The sequence below is a fragment of the Aulonocara sp. 'chitande type north' Nkhata Bay genome, linkage group LG11 (genome assembly GCF_057382095.1).
Source record: "Aulonocara sp. 'chitande type north' Nkhata Bay isolate Kocher_YH1m ecotype deep benthic linkage group LG11, A_spYH_male_GT1.1, whole genome shotgun sequence".
Classification (NCBI taxonomy): domain Eukaryota; kingdom Metazoa; phylum Chordata; class Actinopteri; order Cichliformes; family Cichlidae; genus Aulonocara; species Aulonocara sp. 'chitande type north' Nkhata Bay.
The window spans coordinates 25,930,455-25,951,303 of NC_141354.1; the positions used below are offsets into that span (position 1 = coordinate 25,930,455).

The 20,849-nt window shown below is 40.1% G+C and overlaps 1 protein-coding gene across 2 annotated transcripts in view; it reads right to left on the reverse strand.

Moving 5' to 3' along the window:
- Positions 1-20,849, reverse strand: part of LOC147319111 (uncharacterized) — a 31,145-nt gene that overhangs the window by 5,082 nt on the left and 5,214 nt on the right. Inside the window, exons 1-10 of one of the 2 annotated variants that reach the window (XM_086311450.1) lie at positions 11,275-12,072; positions 11,016-11,126; positions 10,819-10,870; positions 10,403-10,513; positions 10,096-10,239; positions 7,540-7,639; positions 7,321-7,355; positions 546-662; positions 275-297; positions 80-185 (exon numbers count right to left, since the gene is read on the reverse strand). In XM_086311450.1, the coding sequence (XP_086167576.1) occupies positions 80-185; positions 275-297; positions 546-662; positions 7,321-7,355; positions 7,540-7,639; positions 10,096-10,239; positions 10,403-10,513; positions 10,819-10,870; positions 11,016-11,084 (757 nt within the window). In that variant the 5' untranslated portion in view covers positions 11,085-11,126; positions 11,275-12,072. Of the gene's footprint in view, positions 1-79; positions 186-274; positions 298-545; positions 663-7,320; positions 7,356-7,539; positions 7,640-10,095; positions 10,240-10,402; positions 10,514-10,818; positions 10,871-11,015; positions 11,127-11,274; positions 12,073-20,849 lie in introns of those variants that run through there. The other variant, XM_086311451.1, reaches the window with a different exon arrangement.

Below are 20,849 nucleotides of genomic sequence, written 5' to 3' on the forward strand. Positions count from 1 at the left end.
ATCTTTTTGTTTCTAGCATATTTTTTCTCGAGTGAGTCAAGCATTTCACATAAGAAGTCTTCATTTTACTCAGCTGTACCAAGATTGGCTGCTGAAGGTGTTGAGGGCTGCTGCTTTGTACTGAATGAGTCTCTGGGGAACTGATGAGTTGGCTCCCTTGACTTGTGAGAAGCAACTCGCCCTTCCTACAGGAGAACACAACCATGAATTTGGCGCAAACAAAGGAAAAAGGATGTAATCTGTGTAAACACATGAGAGTTCATTAGACTTGTACCTCATTCCAGAGCTTTGCAATAGCTGAAAAAACAGTAGATTGAATAATGAGTAATAGGAAACTGGTGTGTTTTCACATTTCATGAGTGGTGACTCAACATGACTTAGCAAAAGCAGTGAAGAGCATATCAGCAAAGGGCATGATAACCCTAAATTCACAGTAATTTCCACACTGATCTTGTTGAACGTTTATTGTTTCTCAGAACTGATTCAATCACAGAGTTTGACAGAGGCGACAGAAAATGAGCACTTCCTGGACGTAAACATCTTACTTTGCCTTATATATGTCTCATCTCTTGGACGACAGACACAGAACAAGGTGAGAAGGGCCAAAGTTGCAAGGACACCCACTGGAATGAAAATAGCTGCCAGGTAATGGTTGGCATCACCTATAGGAGAAATAAAAGGATGATTAGTGCTGTGCCTGAAATCTCTCTTTTGCAGTGTAACACATAAAAGCGTTAGCAGCTTTGTACATAAAAATCTAGAGAGAGTTTTTCATTCTATATTTAACAGAAGCAAAATGTTGCTTTTGATTGCTTATCTTTCTCCCAGCTGAGAGTTCAGTCCAGTTCTTTCCATAGATGATTAATTAGATTAACACTGTTGGCTGCATGAACATGACACTTATGTGCAGTGTCAAAAAGCTGTATTTAATTTCCTAAATGATACTCTTTCAATATTTAAAAATCATTTTATAAAATCCAGCCAGGATTATCGGGATTTTCCCTGTTTTCTTTTTGAAACCTGGGCTCCTCGACCGTGGAGTTCAGGATCAAAGTGCTTTGTCTGTACCCATAAGTAGATTCAGTGTGCAGCAGGGAAGTCATCCATCCTCACATGCACATTTTCAAAATGGACGATAGACAAGAAAAATAATAATAAATTCCCGATTAGCACTTTTGCCTCACGACAAAAGGTTCTGGGTTTGAATCCACCGTCTGGCCGGGGCCTTTCTGTGTAGAGTTTGCTCCGTGTCTTTGTGGGTTGACTCCGGCTTCCTCCCACAGTCCAAAAAACATGCACACACTGAGGGTGGCTATAGGTGTGAATCTGAGTGTGAATGCTTTTTTTTTGTCCCTCTCTGCATTAGCCTTGCAACAAATTGGCAACCTGTGCTTGGTGTACACCGCCTCACATGCTACGGTAGTTGGCATGGTCTACAGCGATTGCTGGATGGATAAATGTAGAATAACAAAGCTGCTTGTTCATCTGAGTGACGGCTGCTGGAACAAAGCTGCTTTTAAGCACTGTTGTTCTGTACTTTGGGACCAGAGGCCTTTATCTACATGGAAACTGAAAGTCAAAATACAAAAAGTGCATGTCGTCAAAACAAAAAATAAAACCTGTCAATCGCTATACAGTAACTGTCTTGTAGCCAACAGGGATCCTGGGTTCATTTGTGGCTAACGAATCAGAGTGAGTTTTTGTTCTTCACAGATAAATATCCAAACCATGACAGTAACCAAGAGGACAAAACAGACTCAGTAAATCCCATCCATCCATTTATTTCTGGTTATCTGATTCAGGGTGGGGGTGAACCCAGCTGTCACAGGGTAAGAGACCACGTACACCCTGGACAGGTTGACAGTGTCTTGCAAGGCTAACACAGAGAGAGGACAACCACTCACACTCACATTCACACCTACAATGAATTTAGAAAAGACCCACACAGGCAGGGGGTGGACATGCAAACTCCACACACAAAGTTCAGTTTGGGGTCAACAGATGTCCCAAGATATTTATAAAACTGAACGCATTCAATATGACCACTTGTGCATTAGAGCATTTTATAAAATTAGTGATCATCTTTTGTCTTAACCCTTTAGCGTTCTGCTCAACCAATTGGTACACATTTTCGGGCCCTATATCTAACTTTCACTGAAATTGACCTACCTTGTTGAGTCTTTTCTACCAATTGGTTTACATCTGTAATGCCAAAAAAATCCACCAGAAGACACTGTGAATGGAAACTGTTGGCTCTTCTTATACCTCTCCCAACCAGAAGGTCAGAAACAAAAAAACATCCACCATATTTTGAGTGTTTTTGATTCAACTAAGATATAATTTTTTGATATATGATAGTGTTAGAGGACTTACTAAACAGATGTAGGTCACTTGACAGCATTAAAATCGTGAAATTAAATGTTTAATTTTTTTTTTTTTTAAAGTGGTCAACCAAACGGTTAGCATTCGCACCCTTTATGGTGCTAACATAACATAACCTAAATGTTATTAAAATTGATTATTTGCCATAGAATCAGACCACTAGATCCATTTTGTTTATTCATTGCTATTGATAAATCACAGTAAGTGTTAGCACAGCAAGAATATGATGAAATAATTTCCTCAGTAAATTATTTTTGTAACTTTCTGAGTTAATATTAGTAAAATTGTAAAAATCAAGAATAACACTTGGAAATCACACATATCACAACTGATTACCTTTTAACCAAATTAGAGTAGCTGGTAAATTAATATTACTAAGTTGTCAAAATTATAATTTCATGTTGAACAATTGGGCTACTATATGGACGCTAAACAATTATATGGCTAAAAATCACATGGTCCTGTGGCATGATACTCGTGATACCATCCACCTTCAACCACAGTGTGTTTGAGGTCATGGTTTCATAAGAAGCCAACAGGGCTGGCACTCTCCACCAGTATATTGCCAACAAACCAGATGAGTGGGGCTTTAAATTGTTCTGCCAAGCAAGTTCATCTGGCATCATCCACAACTTGCTGCTGTATCAAAGGGGCTCTACATTCTTCAATGCTCCCCTCAGTGAAAAGGAGCAGAAGCTCCCTCTAAGGACCAGGGTTGTAAAAAAAAAAAAACACTATGCAAACCCATAAAAGAGCCTCAGCTCTTCACGAGTTTCACCTTGGTCCAGAACTTGCACACCTCCTTGGGTGTCAGGTGCATTGGTACTGTATGACCGGTGGAGCTCCCCTGATGTCAGACAAAGACCTGATGAAGAAGGGCCATGGAGCCTGTTATTACAGGTCTGATGAAGGTCTGATTGCAATAAAATGGTTTGACAAGAAATGTGTCAACCTTCTAAACAATGCCTGTGGGTTCATGCCTCTTTCATCGGTGGAGCAAAGAGTCCAATGCAAAGATCACCATTCCATGCCCATCACTCATCCCTGTATATAATTAGCATATGGGAGGAATTAAGCTTTCTGATAATAATAATAATAATAATAATAATAATAATAATAATAATAATAATGGATTGGATTTATATAGCGCTTTTCGAGACCCTCAAAGCACTTTACAATTCCACTATTCATTCACTCTCACATTCACTCACTGGTGGAGGCAGCTACAGTTGTAGCCACAGCTGCCCTGGGGCAGACTGACAGAAGCGAGGCTGCCATATCGCACCATTGGCCCCTCTGGTCAACACCAGCAGGGGGTGAAGTGTCTTGCCCAAGGACACAACGACCAAGACTGTCCAAGCTGGGGCTCGAACCGGCAACCTTCTGATTACAAGACGAACTGCCAACTCTTGAGGCACGATCGCCCTAATATGCTATTACACCTGTATAAGACAAGTTATAAGTTACAAGTTATGGTGATGGCATAGTCCACTGTTCGGATACATTCTTGACTTGAATACCTGGTCTACAAGAGGGACTGTGCCCTACTGGACCAGAAACCGATGGCTCTCAAAAGGTTTCCACCTGGCTGTGTCTGAACCAAGTTAACAAGCCAGCATCTAGAGTTGGACAACCATGATTCAGCTCTTCCAGACCACAGAATCAATGCTACACCCAACGACCGAAACCACAAGCAGATGTGCTTGATTTGCACTGTTTTTATTTTTTAAAAACAAAAATGATTTTGCACACTAGTATTCAATCAGAAGTGGCCTGAATGTGAGTATTTTGTGCTGTAGTACATTACTCCCATTTGCAGATTAAAAAACTATGTATTTTGTTGTTTGATATAATACTTTCCTTTGATGGAATGAAAACAGCAATGTTCACTGGCATGCTACTAGAAATAAACTGTATCCAATGCCCTGGATAGTTTTGTTATTAATTTAATCATAATTTGGCCCTTTATTTGATTTTTTTCAACTGTATTATCTAATGTACTTGTATTTGCATGACATTTCATACTTTTACCAAGTGACATCTCAACCATTTGGTGGAGATCAATATTTTAAAAACTACAGGGTCTATTGAAAAAAAAATGATTGTGGTTATTGCTCACCGAAATCAATAAGAAATGCAAACAAAAACAATTTCCATTGCTTTTTTCTTGGTGTGGACCTCAAAGGGTTAATTCAGTGGAGCACTGGGTAGTCCCGTTATCCTGTAGCTTACTCACAATAAGTTAATTTGCATACTTTGAGACAATCCTGTTTTCTTACCCGCTCTGACACTTTTGTGTATGGTATAACAATAATATTGAAGAGAGTGCGAATCCCCGTAGGATGGCAGTCAAGGAGCAGATCTGATCTCCACAGTGGGGATAAGGTTCATTTACCCAAATTCAAAAAGTCAAGAATTCACCCTACAATATATTTTTAAATCAAATTGTTCTAAACGCCTCCTGATTAAAATATGAAACTGACTTATGTTGAAGAGTAAAGAAAAACTAGCAAACTTTAATAGAGCATGAGACACTTTTTGAGCTGTTGAGAATTAGGTTCAGCAAGTTTACTCTGGCATTTCCAGGCCCGAGATTAACCCAACTTAAAGTGCCAAAAACTGCAGTTCGAATTGTTCATAACTGGCAATAGACAACTTAGACACCATTTCTGCCCCCACCCTCGTCTGGACCACTTCCCATTTTAAAACAGCCCATTGTTTTGTTTTCAGAGCTGATTTCCGGAGCTCTCCAGTAAGTGAATGTTGTTCGCTCCTGTGTTTCCGTCTAACCTTCACTTTCTATCAATCTCCCTCGGACCTTTTGCCCTTTATCAGACAATAGGACACAGTTATCTCTTCCCTGTTAGAGTAACACCTATTGTTTCAAAGATATGCTGCTAGTAGCTACCAGAGAAAACAAGAGTGCTATCATCCTTCTGTTTGGTTGTACGAGTAAGCTTTCCCAGGAGAGTTTGTATCCAGTGATGCACAGAACTGCATAAAAAAGCCTTATAGACAACTGACAGTACACCAGTAGTGTTATTATTCTATTGCTGCCACATTCTGCAATAAAAATTTATTTTATAAATGTACAACTAATGAAACAGACTTGTCTGTTGCCTCTTTGTTTCAGACCCTGTGTTGGTAATGTGAGTTTCTCCAAAGGGTCCTTGGACTTGGGGAAAGTTCCTGCAGTGCAAATGTGGCTTTTACAGTTTCAGTCACTAGTGGTTTGGTGAGGCTGCACTTTGGTAGAGTCAGGCTTTAGCTAAATGCTAAAATACTCATGACACTGCAGCTCTTATTATGGTATCGGTTCAGTAGATATTTGATGATAAAGGTATTTTGACTAAGTAGCAGTTTCACCTGATGATCACACTAGAGCGTTGGTTCTCAAACTGTGGGGTAGTCCCTGCTGACAAGCCACAGTGACACTGCAGCTGGAACATGGACAACCAGGTGAAAATATTTTTAAATAAACGTCAATGTGGGGGTCTGAGTCATCCATGTTTTAAGCACTGAAGTTGAAGGAAACTGGGCTTGTTTTTAGGTTTATGAAGGACTTTGACCTCTATACGTCTGAATAAACCTCTCAGATGAGAGCTGAAACATCTACAAGAACCTTAAAAGAAGTTTAGCTGCCTACTGTAATTCATTATTATCAGGATGTCCAAAAAACTCACTGAAAAGCCTTCAGCTAATCCAAAATGCTGCAGCAAGAGTCCTGACAGGGACCAGAAAGAGAGAGCAGATTTCTCCTGTTTTGGCTTCCCTTCATTGGCTTCCTGTTAGATCCAGAATTGAATTCAAAATCCTGCTCCTCACATACAAGGTCTTAAATAATCAGGCCCCATCTTATCTTAATGACCTTGTAGTACCATATCACCCTATTAGAGCACTTCGCTCTCGCTCTGCAGGCCTACTTGTTGTTCCTAGAGTATTTAAAAGTAGAATGGGAGGGAGAGCCTTCAGTTTTCAGGCCCCTCTTCTGTGGAACCAGCTTCCAGTTTGGATTCGGGAGACAGACACTATCTCTACTTTCAAGATTAGGCTTAAAACTTTCCTTTTTGCTAAAGCATATAGTTAGGGCTGGACCAGGTGACCCTGAATCCTCCCTTAGTTATGCTGCAATAGGCTGCCGGGGGATTCCCATGATGCATTGAGTTTTTCCTTTCCAGTCACCTTTCTCACTCACTATGTATTAACAGACCTCTCTGCATTGAATCATATCTGTTATTAACCTCTGTCTCTCTTTCACAGCATGTCTTTATCCTGTCTTCCTTCTCTCACCCCAACCGGTCGCAGCAGATGGCCGCTCCTCCCTGAGCCTGGTTCTGCCGGAGGTTTCTTCCTGTTAAAAGGGAGTTTTTCCTTCCCACTGTTGCCAAAGTGCTTGCTCATAGGGGGTCATATGATTGTTGGGTTTTTCTCTGTATCTATGAAGCGCCTTGACGCGACTTATGTTGTGATTTGGCGCTATATAAATAAAATTGAATTGAAATTGAATTGAATTGAATTCAGCTCAACAATCAAAGACCATAAAACAAGTTTATTTACTACACATTTTACTAAACTTCACCTTTTTATTCTTAACGCTTAATTACGGTTCATTCTGTATGGCATGAACTTTTTCCAACATGTGAACTAAGCACATTAGAAAAAGCTGGAGAACCAATGTGATAATGAAAAATACAGTTTATCTCAAGGGCACCGTGAACATCCTCGCTGAATTATGTAGGACCTAATAGGTCCTGCAAAGGGCACTGGTGGCATTTTGGTACTCAACAAAGTCCTCGGAGGAGCATGAATTAAAATAATGTGGTGGACCAGCTCTAACTGACATAACCTCCCATAACTTTTCAGTTTCCGCTCAAATGAAAACAGTAAATACTCTCCAAACACTCCCTTTCATCCACATACACAGTCATAAAGTCTCACCTGTCGTGGGATTCGGCTCTTTCGTTGGGTGACACCTGTGTGAAGGAATAAAATGTTAAGTATTTCAAATATGTGACCCCCCCCCCCCCCCCCCCTCCCCTCCCCATGTGATGAGGGTAGTCTACAATACTTGTATCAAAATCTGTGACAGCTTCATGTAACACAGAGATTCAGTGAAGTATTCAGTATTTACTGTATCAAAGGAAATTTGAGGCTTACCCTGGAGATTGGCAGGGTTTGGGAGAAGTGCTGGTATGTCCGGAGGAAACTGAGAAAGGCGTGTGTTTATCTCTGACTGAGATCTCTGTAGCTGCTGCTTCTAGAGAATAAACCATCACAGGATTGGTTTCAGACTTCAGAGGAAGAAAAAACCTCAAACACAGTCTCACAGACCTGCCTGAGTTACTTTACAATGTGGATAAGTACATTTTTCCACTTCATATTAAACAAGGGTAAAAGGCGACCCCTGGGCTGTCCTGCTGGCACAGGGGTGAAGGCGCTGGTCATGAACTGTATTGTCCTAGGTTGGATTTGTTGCATACAGTTCCAGTTTTTCTCTCTCCCTATTTCCTGTCATTGTTTTACCTTTATCATTAAGAACGTGAAATCCCCCCACCAACACCACCACACCACACACAGACAGACACAGACAGACACAAACACATACATGCACGCACACACACACACACACACACACACACACACACACACACACACACACACACACACACACACACACACTGACAAACAAAAACTGTTCCTCAGAACTTGATAACCTGGGTGCACTGGGAAAACAAATTCATTTTAGTTTAACCCCGTTTGTTTATTACTTGTAGGGGAGTCGCCCCCTGCTGGCTGTTACAAAGAATCCACATTTAAGCCACTTCTACACTGGCTTCATTTTCCAGATCCATCCTCTTTTACACACTTAGTTTGATATTTTGTTGGACAGTGAAACAGTTTTTGCAGTTTTGCATCTGCACACCACAACAGTGGATTTTAAATCAAACATGACGTGACTGAAGGGCAGCCTTTCAGGTTTTTTTCCCACAGGGGTTTTAAAAAAATACAGACATTTTCAGTCCCCCTGTTCAGAGTTTCAAAATTAACTGAACAAACTAAAGAACTAACATTAAATATAAGAACTGTTTTTAATACTTGGATGAAAAATGACTAAGTCTAGAAGTCATGGACATCACCAAATCCTGTGTTTCCTCCTTTAAGATGCTCGGGTAAGCCTTTACTGCAGCCTCCTTCAGCTCCTGCTTGTTTGTGGGTTTGCTGCATTCAGTTTTGTGTTTAATAAGTGAAAAGCAGGTTCTTCTAGGCTGACATCAGGTGACTGACCTGACAATTAAGTGAAACTGCGCTGTGCAGTGAAGTCCAATCAGTTTTGCAGCATTTGACTGAATCTGAGCAGACAGTATAGCACTGTATACTTCATCACATGATTAATAAATACCAGCCCTAGCTTGACCGGCAAACATAGACGCTCATGCCAAACACTGAACCCATCGTGTTTGACAGATCATGTCATATGCTTCAGATCATGAGCTGCTTTTCTTTTTTCAAGATTCTAGTACGGATTCATTTTGGTTTCATTGGTCCAAAGATTTTTTTCACAGCTGTGCAAAGTCTAATTTGACTTTCTTGTTCTTGAGGTAAGGCGTGTCTCGATTGTAGCCGCTGATAATGACATGCCCGCCTTCTTAAGCGTGTTCTTGACTTGGTTAGATGTTTTGAAGGGCTTTTCTTAATCAGGGAAATAATACATCATGTACTTCAGTTGTGTTCTGTGGTCTTTCAGGCATTTTGGTGTTGGTGGTGAACTGGACTGGATATCATGTTTGTTTTCATTTGTCATGAAATAACGACGAAGCAGACTTAGCCTGTCAATTGTTCTGTTACTTGGATAACAGGCTGTAAACTCTAAACACACACACATACACACACACACACAAACACACACACACACACAATTTTTGAAACCTCTTTGAAGTAAAACTGAAATTCTACAATTTTGATTTAAAATGTGCTGCATCTTTGACCATCAAATTTACTCTGTACAGTGTGCAGTGTGACACCGTGCTCTGCAGTGGTGGGTGTGCCAGAAATACTACTTGGTCAGCAGTGACATGTTTAAAAATATGTCACTATTTATTTTTAATAACTCGCTTGCATTTTGTCGGGGCCAAACACAGCCCTGCTGTTTGGCACTCTGCAAGAATGATCAAGTATTATACAGCTAGTTAGGGTTTTGGGTTGTTTGGTTTTTTTAGAAGACAAGGCTATGGAAGCAATTTGAATAAATCAAGAAGCAGGCAAAACTATGATCTACCAATCTGTGCAGAGCGTTGGAGTGCTGCAGATTAGAATGATTATTTTCTGCTGGTTCTTCATAAAATATACTTAGAACATAGAAAAGTGTCCTTTGTGACACTTTCATGTCAGCTTGATGGCATTGCATTTTTTAGAGAGCATAAAGATTTCCAGGAATATTTTCAAACCTGTTCATATTAGACAAGTTTTGCATATTCATGGCAACTTGAGAGGAACCTGTTCTCAGAATGATCTGATAATAACGGGAGCCAGAGCTAAGTTTACATATCCTGTCAGCTATTTTTTTTCTTTTGTTTTTTAATGGCTGCGGTAAAGTTGTTTGCTTTGACACTGGTCATTTTCTCAGCTTTAGAAGTTGTTTTGTTTGCCATAAGGCCCACTGTTGGTTTGAGCTTATCTGACATGAGAATTCAAAGTGTTCTTCTCGGTACTTACTGGTTGGGGTTGGGTCTGGCATCTTCTCACAAGACAAGCAGTTCTTTTTGTCATGGGTCCACCTGATGCATCTAAAACCATCCTCGCAGTCACATTTCATATCAGACGTACTGGTGCAGTTCTGAACCACTTTAAGATGAAACTCTGAGAAAGAGTGAAATAGAGATTATTTTAGAGACTATTCATCTCAGTACATGTGGAGTTACTATTAATGGTTTATCAGCTCTTTATAGAAAACCAGAGATCACGGGTATAGCACGATCCTGATGAAATCATTAAAGGTAGAAATGACTCATAGTTTCTTTACTAGGGTTGCAGTCTCCAAAGCAGCGATGGCATTCATCTTCATAGTTCAAGTCAGTTGTGTAACTTCCAGCAGGACAGTGTTCACATGTTGTACAATCACTCTGATACATACCTGTAAGAACAGAAAGAAACCAATGCAAACAACTTGACGACAAGCAGTGTGAGCAGACAGCCTGCACACTCAGAATGCATATTAATGAAGGATGTGGTCATACTGCACAAGCTCAGTCTGCGTCATTTTTCATCAATGCAGAAAAAAAAACAATGCATAGACAGAAAAAAACATACTTCACACCACTGTACAAAATAGAGATTCATTTTTAATAATAATTCTGAGTAAGTTTAAACTGACAAGCAGACAGCAGAATTTTAAAAATATTAATAGAAGCTCACATCAAGTTATCACACATTTCCTACCTGCAGGACAATAGTTACAGTCTCTCCCATCAATGTTGTAGGTGTTCTTTGACTGTCAACACAGATAGATATAAATCACTAAAATGAAAAAGTCCTCATTAACTCATCATCCATGCCACATTCACTCATGTCAACTATTTGTCTTATTTGATAAAAGTGTATGCAGTAATTAAGGCGAATGGGTTACAAAGTCTTACTGTGGGAAAGCTGAGCACCAACTGTGTGGATAACATCAGGAGGGCCACAGAGTATTGCACCAATCCCATTCTGTGGACAGATGTAAAGCTGCCAATCGTCTACAAACACCACTGCGAAAAGGACAAGGATCAAAATCTATAAAAGCTAACGCAACTACCAAGTTAGTATCACAAATAAAGACTATTACAATAAAACGATAATTGTAAAAGAAAGAAAGAAAAAAAGAAAGAAAGAAAGAAAGAAAACAATTATTTTTACCTTCAGTATGATGTGCCTTTTGTTCTACTTCTGTTGTTTTGCTAACTTCCTCAAGATGTGCCTCACTCTTTCTACTCTCTCTCTCTCTGTGTGTGTGTGTGTGTCGTTTTACTCACGCTACTGATTCTGTGTCATTGTTTCCTTACCTGGTTATATCTTCCTGTCTTCCTGTTTCCCCCACACTCTGTTCTCTAGCAGGCAGCTAAAACTGACTAACATTTACACGTCAAAGCCTTAAAGCCTAATCATTTTCCATATAAACTGCGACACCTCATGAGGAATAAATAGCCAGAGTAACTATTCTAACTCTTTATTTGAAAAAACAGATGAGCAGATCGTTTGTTTGAAAGTGACGCTTTACCTTTCATTTTAGATTTGAATGCCTCCTTCTTTTTTTATCATATTTAAGCACATTTTATTTCTTTTATTCTGTTTAAACTCAGCTTTAGACCAGGTAATGGATGAGTTTGCTAACTATTGATATGTTGACACTTACCTTTTTCAAGTGGGTTCTTGTAGTCTTTAAGTAGTTTAGTTGAACGTAACAGGACTTCTTTCAAAACCCAGTTACCTTCATGTCCTGTCCCCACTTAAGTTGTATGAGAAAGAGCATCTGACATAAAATCTTAGCCAATTCAAACCTGCGAAAATATCAAGAGTAAGGACGTGCAGAGTGTTGGTGTGACAGAGAAGGAAGAAGTTAAGAACAGAGCAAGTTTGAGACGGATGCTATGCTGTGGTGACCCCTAAAGGGACAAGCAAAAAGAAGAGGAAAAAGAAAAAGAAGCACATTTAAGTTTAATACTAAGGTGGACAGAAAATGCTTTTCTTTCTCACTTTCATTCCCCTCAGTTGGAGTTTTGTTTTCCTCTATGCTGTCTTTAAATGTTTGGACATGAGGAATAAGTTGGATCGTTCAATTTCTATCAACTGCTTTCTATAAACTATTGTTAGTATCTCTGGCTCTCGTCCACAGCGTGCCTTTTGTCCTGTCTTCCTCCTCCCACAACAACTGGGCGTGGCAGATAGCCCCGCCCCTCCCTAAACCTGGTTCTGCCGGAGGTTTCTTCCTGTTAAAAGGGAGTTTTTCCTTCCCACTGTTGCCAAAGTGCTTGCTTTGCTTTGGTCATATGATTGTTGGGTTTTTCTTCATTATTGTAGGGTCTACCTTACAATATAAAGCACCTTGAGGCGACTGCTGTTGTGATTTGGCACTGTGGGGAATGCTATAAAGCCCATTTATTGTCACTCTGACTGGTCATCCTTACCCATTGCACCTGTACAAAGGAGTGTAGATTTGGAGTGCACTGCAAAGGCGGTTTGGAATTCCATGTCAGCAGGATACCAGTCTATGTTGGAAGATCTGAAGTTTTCCACAGGAATGTACTACCCTACCTATGTCAAAACATGGGAATACCCAGATGGGCAACGCGTGGTTACTACACACTTGGCTGGTGGCCAAGTAACATATTGACATATGAAACACAGCATTTCTGCAATGACTCTTTTTAGCCCAAAGTGATTTATCTTGATGTACCTAAACACTTTTGTCCTTGTTGTTCATCAATCAAATTTTTTTTAAAAGGGTTCTAAAGCTTTTCCAACTTAATTCTTGGAGGAATTCAGCAAGCAAAACAGTTCAACACATATCAACTCAAAGTCTTTATCAGGGTTTTTTTTGCTTGTTTTTTTGTCCTTACGACATCATTTCCACTGGATATCCAAATACAGCAAATGTCTCACTTTGTCTTAATCAGTGTCTTTTTTTAGTTTCTTTCCAGGTTGTAACTGGAGAATCTTGATTTATCTCTAGATTTGAAAGAAAAGTATATATTCAAGACTATATTTCATTTACATACGCAATATCAAAGCCATCATACAGTCATTTCACCAAAGCATTTGCATTTCAGTTGTCGATCTTCCTGAAGTGAAAATTTTAAATAGACTTTTCTAAGCACACACTCATAAAGAAAGAGTACTACTGGAAAAATATCTGACTCAATTTTACTGGTGGTCTCCATCAAAAAACAGCTCATTCCATTTGTCATTTTAGGCAACTGCTTTAGACTGTTAGTGAGTTTCATTCTTCTCCTGTGCATCTGAACTAGTAAAAGTCTTCTTAAATTGCTTAGTTATGCTAGAGGCCCCCCCCCCCCCCCCTAAAAAAAAAAAAAATAGGACAGATGCACTGAAAAGGTTTAAGATAAAAGATGTGTTTTCTAAAAACTGATAAATATGGTTACAAATCGATACAAATACTATATAGAGATATTTCCAACTAGTGACATCACATAGGCATAATGGGAATGATATACGGGGATTCTAAATATAACGTTACTTTGGACCTCTGACCTCTTCTTCAAAAGTGAAATGAGGTCAAACTGTGATAAAATGCCTTTAACCTTCAAAACCTTTTTTTTGTATTGCCAACATTTAGTAAACTATGGTCCTGGTATACGGGAATTCCGAATATCGCATTATAGTTTGCGTCAAAATATCATGTCACATTTGACCTCTGACCTCACATGTACATTCCACATCTGCCTTTATTTCAAGTTGACCCCAAAATGCATTATATCTTGAAGGAGAGCATGAGCTGCCTAGTTCCACAGCAACATATATTAGTGTAATATTAAATGACAAGCCAAATTATGCATGTCCAATTGCCTACAGGCAGAATGAATATATAGAAAATACAATACTGTTCCCTTTACAGGCCTTTTTACTTTTATTATTAACACTGTGCCACTTTCTACGCACATTCACATTAATGTTTATATTTTATGCTGTTGGGATTATCTGTAGATTCTGATCGTAGCTCTTTGATGGTTGAGCTTCATTTTGTTGTGTTTTGTATATATTTCTGCTGACACCACACAGTTTTTCTTTTTCTGCTAATGTTTCTATTCTTATTGCAATGAGTCCCTCGAGATTAATAAAGTTTTTGCCTTGTATAATAATAGAGGTGTGATGGAGGTGGTGTCCACATGACAGCTGTCTGCTGTATGTCTTCCTGTGTAGAAACATGCATGAGTTTAAAGGTGCTCAAAAATGAGGTATGTGATGTGTTCACCGGCAACACTTTTTTCATAAGGAAAGGAAATCTAGATAGAACAAATGTAATAGTCCATTTGGAGTAGGTCAGCATATTTTGTTTTATAGGTTATACTGCTGATTGTTTCTTATGGTACAGTTTTGCTTTGTGCTTCTTTTCCATGTGCAAAACGTAGGTTCAATTCTATACCTTGGTGAAATAGCTTCAGCATCTATATTTAGTTTTTTTAAGCGATTTCCTGTTGATTCACAATCTACTTTAAATTTAAAACAGAAAAAAGAAAAAAACGTACTTCCTTCGTTTTCATCACCTTCTCGGAGGTCCTCAAAACTACAAACCTCAAACACTCCAGTGTTCGTGGTATTTCAGACGTGTTTCATGTGAAATGTTCTAGGTGACACTATTGGTGCCCCAACCTTTCTAAAATTTTCTACAGTATGGAGAAATCCATTTTCTATATTTCTCACTGATAAGCTGACATATATGTATATATTCTCTGAACAGCACCGCTGTACAGAAGGTGGTATGATGTTAGTCTGACACATAATATTTGGAGTTTTCTGCTTTTCTTTTATCTTTTGCTTAGTAAATTAATTAGTTATGAGTTAAGATTGCTTTGTATGTAATTAATTTATTTCAAATACAGAGAGGAGGTGAACTATAAATGCAGATGCAAGGCAGTAAAAAAAGGTTTGTGTATAATGAATGAGTCACGCAATGCTTTCCTGTAAGCACATTTAGTCAGTTGAGGGTCTTCAACTTTAGTCATTTGTATCAGCCGTATAAAGAAGTTATAAATGAAAATACATGGGAAAAAAAGATAAAATTATATAAAAATATGTTTTTAAAGTTAATAACTTTAATAAATCTTCATTAAAAATGCATACACCTGTTGTACACTGTAATGTTCTATTACCCATTTAAGAAATGTTTCTTTATTTAAATAAATTATAAATTACATATTTAATGTAACTACCAGTGTTACCAAAGAAAAGTGGATAGATGAACAAATAAAGAATAATGTCAAGCCAGTGTGTGCGCGCCTGTCTCTGCTCTGCGTGATGAGTCTCCATCTGAACATCCGGGCCTCTCTTCATCGAGCACATCTCCATGTACTACTTGTTCAGGGGTGGATTGATGTCCCTTTAGCTGTGGCCACTTCCAGCTAGAGTCAGTAAACACAATTAGATTTGTTCCAAATTAAACAAATTCGTGGAACAAATACCTGCTTAACACATTATTCCACTAGCGTTCATTTATTAAGTCCTGCCCCCTGCACTCCAAAAGTGAAATTGGGTAGTCATCACATTTACAAGAGTCTGACTTGTAATTTGAACAGAAATTATTTTATGTTTCTGTGGTGAATGTAATTAAAACATGTGCAATCTCCATTAAATTCAACAACTTAACACTCGTTAAACGTATTCTTGTTGAGATGAAGCGATAAGTGCTAGCAAGAGTGGTTAGTTGCCTGGACTCGCGATATCACAAGATCACACGGGATTTTAAACAACAGGCAAATCACTGCGGTTATGAAACCAACTAGTATTTATTGTGGTTTAACCTGTCAGAGATATAAAACATAATGAAAATTCTGTATGAAGCTTTGCAATCATAGTATTCCTATTTTTTAAGCATGGAGTGTATGATGATGTAGTTGTTAGCACTGTTGCCTAACAACAGGAAAGTCCTGAGTTTGAATCCACCGACCGGCACCTTTCTGCGTGGAGTTTGCACAATTTTGTTGGCTTTGGCTTCCGTTAGGTCAGACCTTCCCAAAGTGTGGGGCGGGGCGGGCCCCACAAAATGCTTGGACAAACAAAATGCTTGGAAACCGCTAGCACGGGGCGCCCACAAACACAAAGCAGGAAATGAAGCATCGCTGAATATGTTTCCAAACCAACTTCATTCTAAGCCAAAGACTAGAAAATATGGTGAAGGATATCTTCCCTTTGGTTTCACCTGCACAAGTGCCGAGGTAGGTCTCCCCTGCAGAATTGGTTTTCCCTTCATGGGAGCAGCGCTGGGCTCTCATGTTAATCAGGACAAACAGTATCCCACAGTTGTTTATGTTTTTAAACCCATTTTGCACAGAGAGGCATTTTTTGAAAAATGTATTGATAGCAATGTTGAATATTATTACACATGAAAAAAAAAATAAAAACTACACATAAAATAATCACACCCTGACGCCTCTGCCTTTCTAAATGGAGGGACAGTAACTGCGTGTGTATATGTAAGATGTGTAAAACCTGAAGATAGTCAGACTAACAGTATTTTGTCTCTATCTGCCATTCTGCAATTCATCTCATGTAAAAAATAACGTGTGCACAGCGTGACGTGAAAAGGGCACATACCTTTGACATTGCGTGACCAACTCTGTATTCCTCGTCCACACATAAAGGCAAAAAAGGAGTTTAAAAAATCTCCGTTTTCGGTGATTCGAAACGCCGTTTACGTGTGGACGAAACAGCTGCGTTTTCAAAAATACCCGTGTAGGTGCGACGCAGCGTAAGAGTTAGTAGTTTATTTTATTACTACCTGTAATTTATTGCAGATTACTTGTATTTGCTTAATTGTTTACTAAATGTTTGAGGTGTGAAAGAAACGGCAGTGGAGCAAAATATGGGTGTGTGAGCAGAGTGAAGCTGACCCCCCACCCACTTGAAACGTAAAGGCAAATAGGCGGAGCGGTTAGTGCTACGTTTGTGCAGATTTGTGCAGGTAAAATTAGCGTTTGTGCTGCTACGGTTTCCGAGATATTAAACTTTATTTTATAGGTCATTCAAAGGTCACCATCCCCCCAGACTGCTCCAAAACGGGCCAAAATGGTCTACTTTTTTAGTGCTACGTTTGTGCAGATTTGTGCAGGTAAAATTAGCGTTTGTGCTGCTTCTGTTTTAAAGATATTAATGAAAATGTAAAGGTCAACCAGCCCCCCCACATTACCCAAATCCAACAAAAGTGGTATCAAACGTTTGTGCTACGTTTGTGCTGCAGAAATTTTTGTTTGTGCCGTTATTATTTTAAAGATATTAACAAAAATTTCTAGAGGTCAACCAGCCCCCCCCCATATTAATGGAATCAAACAAAATGGATGTCAAACGTTTGTGCTGGTTTGTGCTGCAAAAATGTTTGTTTGTGCTGCTAGCATTTTAAAATGTTTAATAAAATAACGTCTTGATGCGTGCTTAATCATCCAGGTAAGTAAATCCCAAAAGGTTGATTCTGTTCATCTGGACATTTTCAGTTGGAGAAACGTTTCGTCACTCATCCAAGTGACTTCTTCAGTCTCAGCTGACTGTAGGTTTCCCCAACCATATAAACAGTACATTTGTATAGTGAAGGAAACTAGCGCCACTGAATGAACAATGTGCCGGGGGGTTAATTCCATGATTGTTAGTATGCAAATTCTTATGACCATTGATCAATGACAACTAATCAAAGCCTATTGATCAATGGCCATGAGTACCATTCACAGAAAGTGGGGAATGGCTACAATCACAGCATTGTAGGATGGCGAAAGATGTACCCTTGGGCCCCCCTTCTCGATCCAGAGATGGTCAGCATCCTGACAGCCCGATGGACGAAGCTGTCTCTCAGTCTGCTGGTTCTGCCCCGGAGGCTCTTCAGTATCCTTCCTGATGGCAGCAAACTGAAGACGCTGTTGAAGGGATGAGTGGAGTCACCTGTAATGGAGACGACCTTCCAGATGAGGCAGGTGCAGTAGATCTCCTGGGGAGGGAGGCAAGAGAGGTCCCCACAATGCTCTCGGCTGCTCTCACTACCCGTTGTCATTTTTTCCTGCAGAACCCAATGCAGGAGTCATACCACACCAGTGATGCAGCTGGTGAGGATACTCTCAACTGTGCCTCTGTAAAAGGTGCTCATAATGGGGGTTGAATCTCTTGTGCTTCTCAGTTTGCAGAGGAAGTAGAGTCACTGTTGGTCTTCTCCACATTCAGGGACAGGTTGTTGTTGCTGTACCACTCTGGCAGATGGTTAACTTCACCCCTGTAGTAGATCTCGTCGTGGGTCAGCAGAGTGAAGAGAAGGGAGCTCAACACACATCCTTGGGTAGCCCCCGTATTCCGTGTTCTTGGGCTGGAGGTGTTGCTGTTGACCCGTACTGTCTGCTGTCTTCCTATCAAGAAATCTAGCAGCCCGTTATACAGCAAGGTGCTGATCCCCAGCAGATCCAGTTTGTGAATGAGTTGCTGGGGAATGATGGTGTTGAATGCTGAACTGAAGTCTATGAACAGCACTCTGACATATGAGTCTCTAGTGTTCAGATGTGTGAGGGCTGAGTGAGGGGCAGTTGAAATTCCATCATCGGTTGAGCGTTTTGACCGGTATGCGAACTGAAATGGATCCAGGTTGGGGGAAAGCAATAATTTGATTTGATGCATGACTAACCGTTCAAAGCACTTAACTTAATAATGATGGAGGTGAGTTTGACAGGACGGTAGTCCTTAAAGCAGGAGATAGATGACTTCTTGGGTTCAGTAATGATGGTGGAGGGATCTCCACACACTGTCTGGGGATTGTGTCACCACGGTCTGTAGAGTGGGCTTGTAGTCTGTGATGGTTTGTATTCCTTGCCACTGCCTCCAAGTATCTCTGCTGTCGCTGAAGCTTTGCTGTAGCTGATGCCACGTGACAGGTTTGCCCTTGCTGTTCTTAGACTCACCTAATTCCCGGCTCTGAAGGCTTGCATTTTTCAACTTTAGGAGCATTTAAACCTGACCTGTGAGCCATGGTTTCTGATTGGCCCAGACAGTGATAGTCCTGGTCTCTGTGACATCATCGATGCATTTTGGGATGTAGGCAGTGACAGTTTCTGTATATTCCTGAAAGTCTGTGGTGTTGTCGTGTGTGGCGGCCTGTGGTGGAAAAGCAGTGCCTCTGAGGACCCTTCTGGCCACACCTGTACCTGCTTACGAACTGGTTTGGTGACTTTGACCAGGGGCCTGTGGGAACCCATGGCACACCTAGATTTCTGCCTGTACTGACCCTTATGCAAAATAGGTGGAATTAAGACAGTTCCAAAAGCAAACACAACTGATCAGTGCTGAGAGTGGTCCTGTTGCTGAGGTTGGGATGATCCTGTAATCTCTTATGAACGATCTCCAACGCTTCTATGACTGGGATGCAAGTGAAGACAGATGTAACATCTCTCTCTCACTGTACATGTACTGTTTATAAAATTAGGGAAACATAACCTGCACAAACAAAATAATTTGCAGGACAAATGTTTGACATCAATTTTGTTCGATTTGAAGAAGGTAGGGGGGGGCAACTTCACTCACGGGTGTTTATATGGTTGGGGAAACCTGCAGTCAGCTGAGACTGAAGAAGTCACTTGGATGAGTGACGAAACGTTTCTCCAACTGAAAATGTCCAGATGAACAGAATCAACCTTTTGGGATTTACTTACCTGGATGATTAAGCACGCATCAAGACGTTATTTTATTAAACATTTTAAAATGTTAGCAGCACAAACAAACATTTTTGCAGCACAAACCAGCACAAACGTTTGACATCCATTTTGTTTGATTCCATTAATATGGGGGGGCTGGTTGACCTCTAGAAATTTTTGTTAATATCTTTAAAATAATAACGGCACAAACAAAAATTTCTGCAGCACAAACCAGCACAAACGTAGCACAAACGTTTGATACCACTTTTGTTGGATTTGGGTAATGTGGGGGGGCTGGTTGACCTTTACATTTTCATTAATATCTTTAAAACAGAAGCAGCACAAACGAAAATTTTAGCAGCACAAACCAGCACAAACGTAGCACAGTTGATTGACACCCATTTTGTTTGATTTAATTAATGTGGGGGGGCTGGTTGACCTCTGATGACCTCTAGAAATTGTTATTAATATCTTTAAAATGATAGCAGCACAAACGAAAATCTTTGCAGCACAAACCAGCACAAACGTAGCACAAACGTTTGATACCACTTTTGTTGGATTTGGGTAATCTGGGGGGGCTGGTTGACCTTTACATTTTCATTAATATCTTTAAAACAGAAGCAGCACAAACGCTAATTTTACCTGCACAAACCAGCACAAACGTAGCACTAAAAAAGTAGACCATTTTGGCCCGTTTTGGAGCAGTCTGGGGGGATGGTGACCTTTGAATGACCTATAAAATAAAGTTTAATATCTCGGAAAAACGTAGCACTAACCGCTCCGCCTATTTGCCTTTACGTTTCAAGTGGGTGGGGGGTCAGCTTCACTCTGCTGGGTGTGTGTGGTTGGAGGATGTGTTAGTGCGTGCGTGCGTGCACGCGCGAGAAGGGGGGAGGGCGCGAACATTTTTCTTGTAAAACAAGGGGGGCCCAGCAAAAAAAGCTTGGGAACCACTGCGTCAGGTGAATTGATGATGGTGAATCTTGATTACCTGTGCTGGTTGTCTGTCTCGCTGTGTGAGACTGGCGAAATGCTCACCACACCAAAGTATAAGTCTTTAAATGAACTTAAAACAATCATGGAACGGATTTCCACATTAAT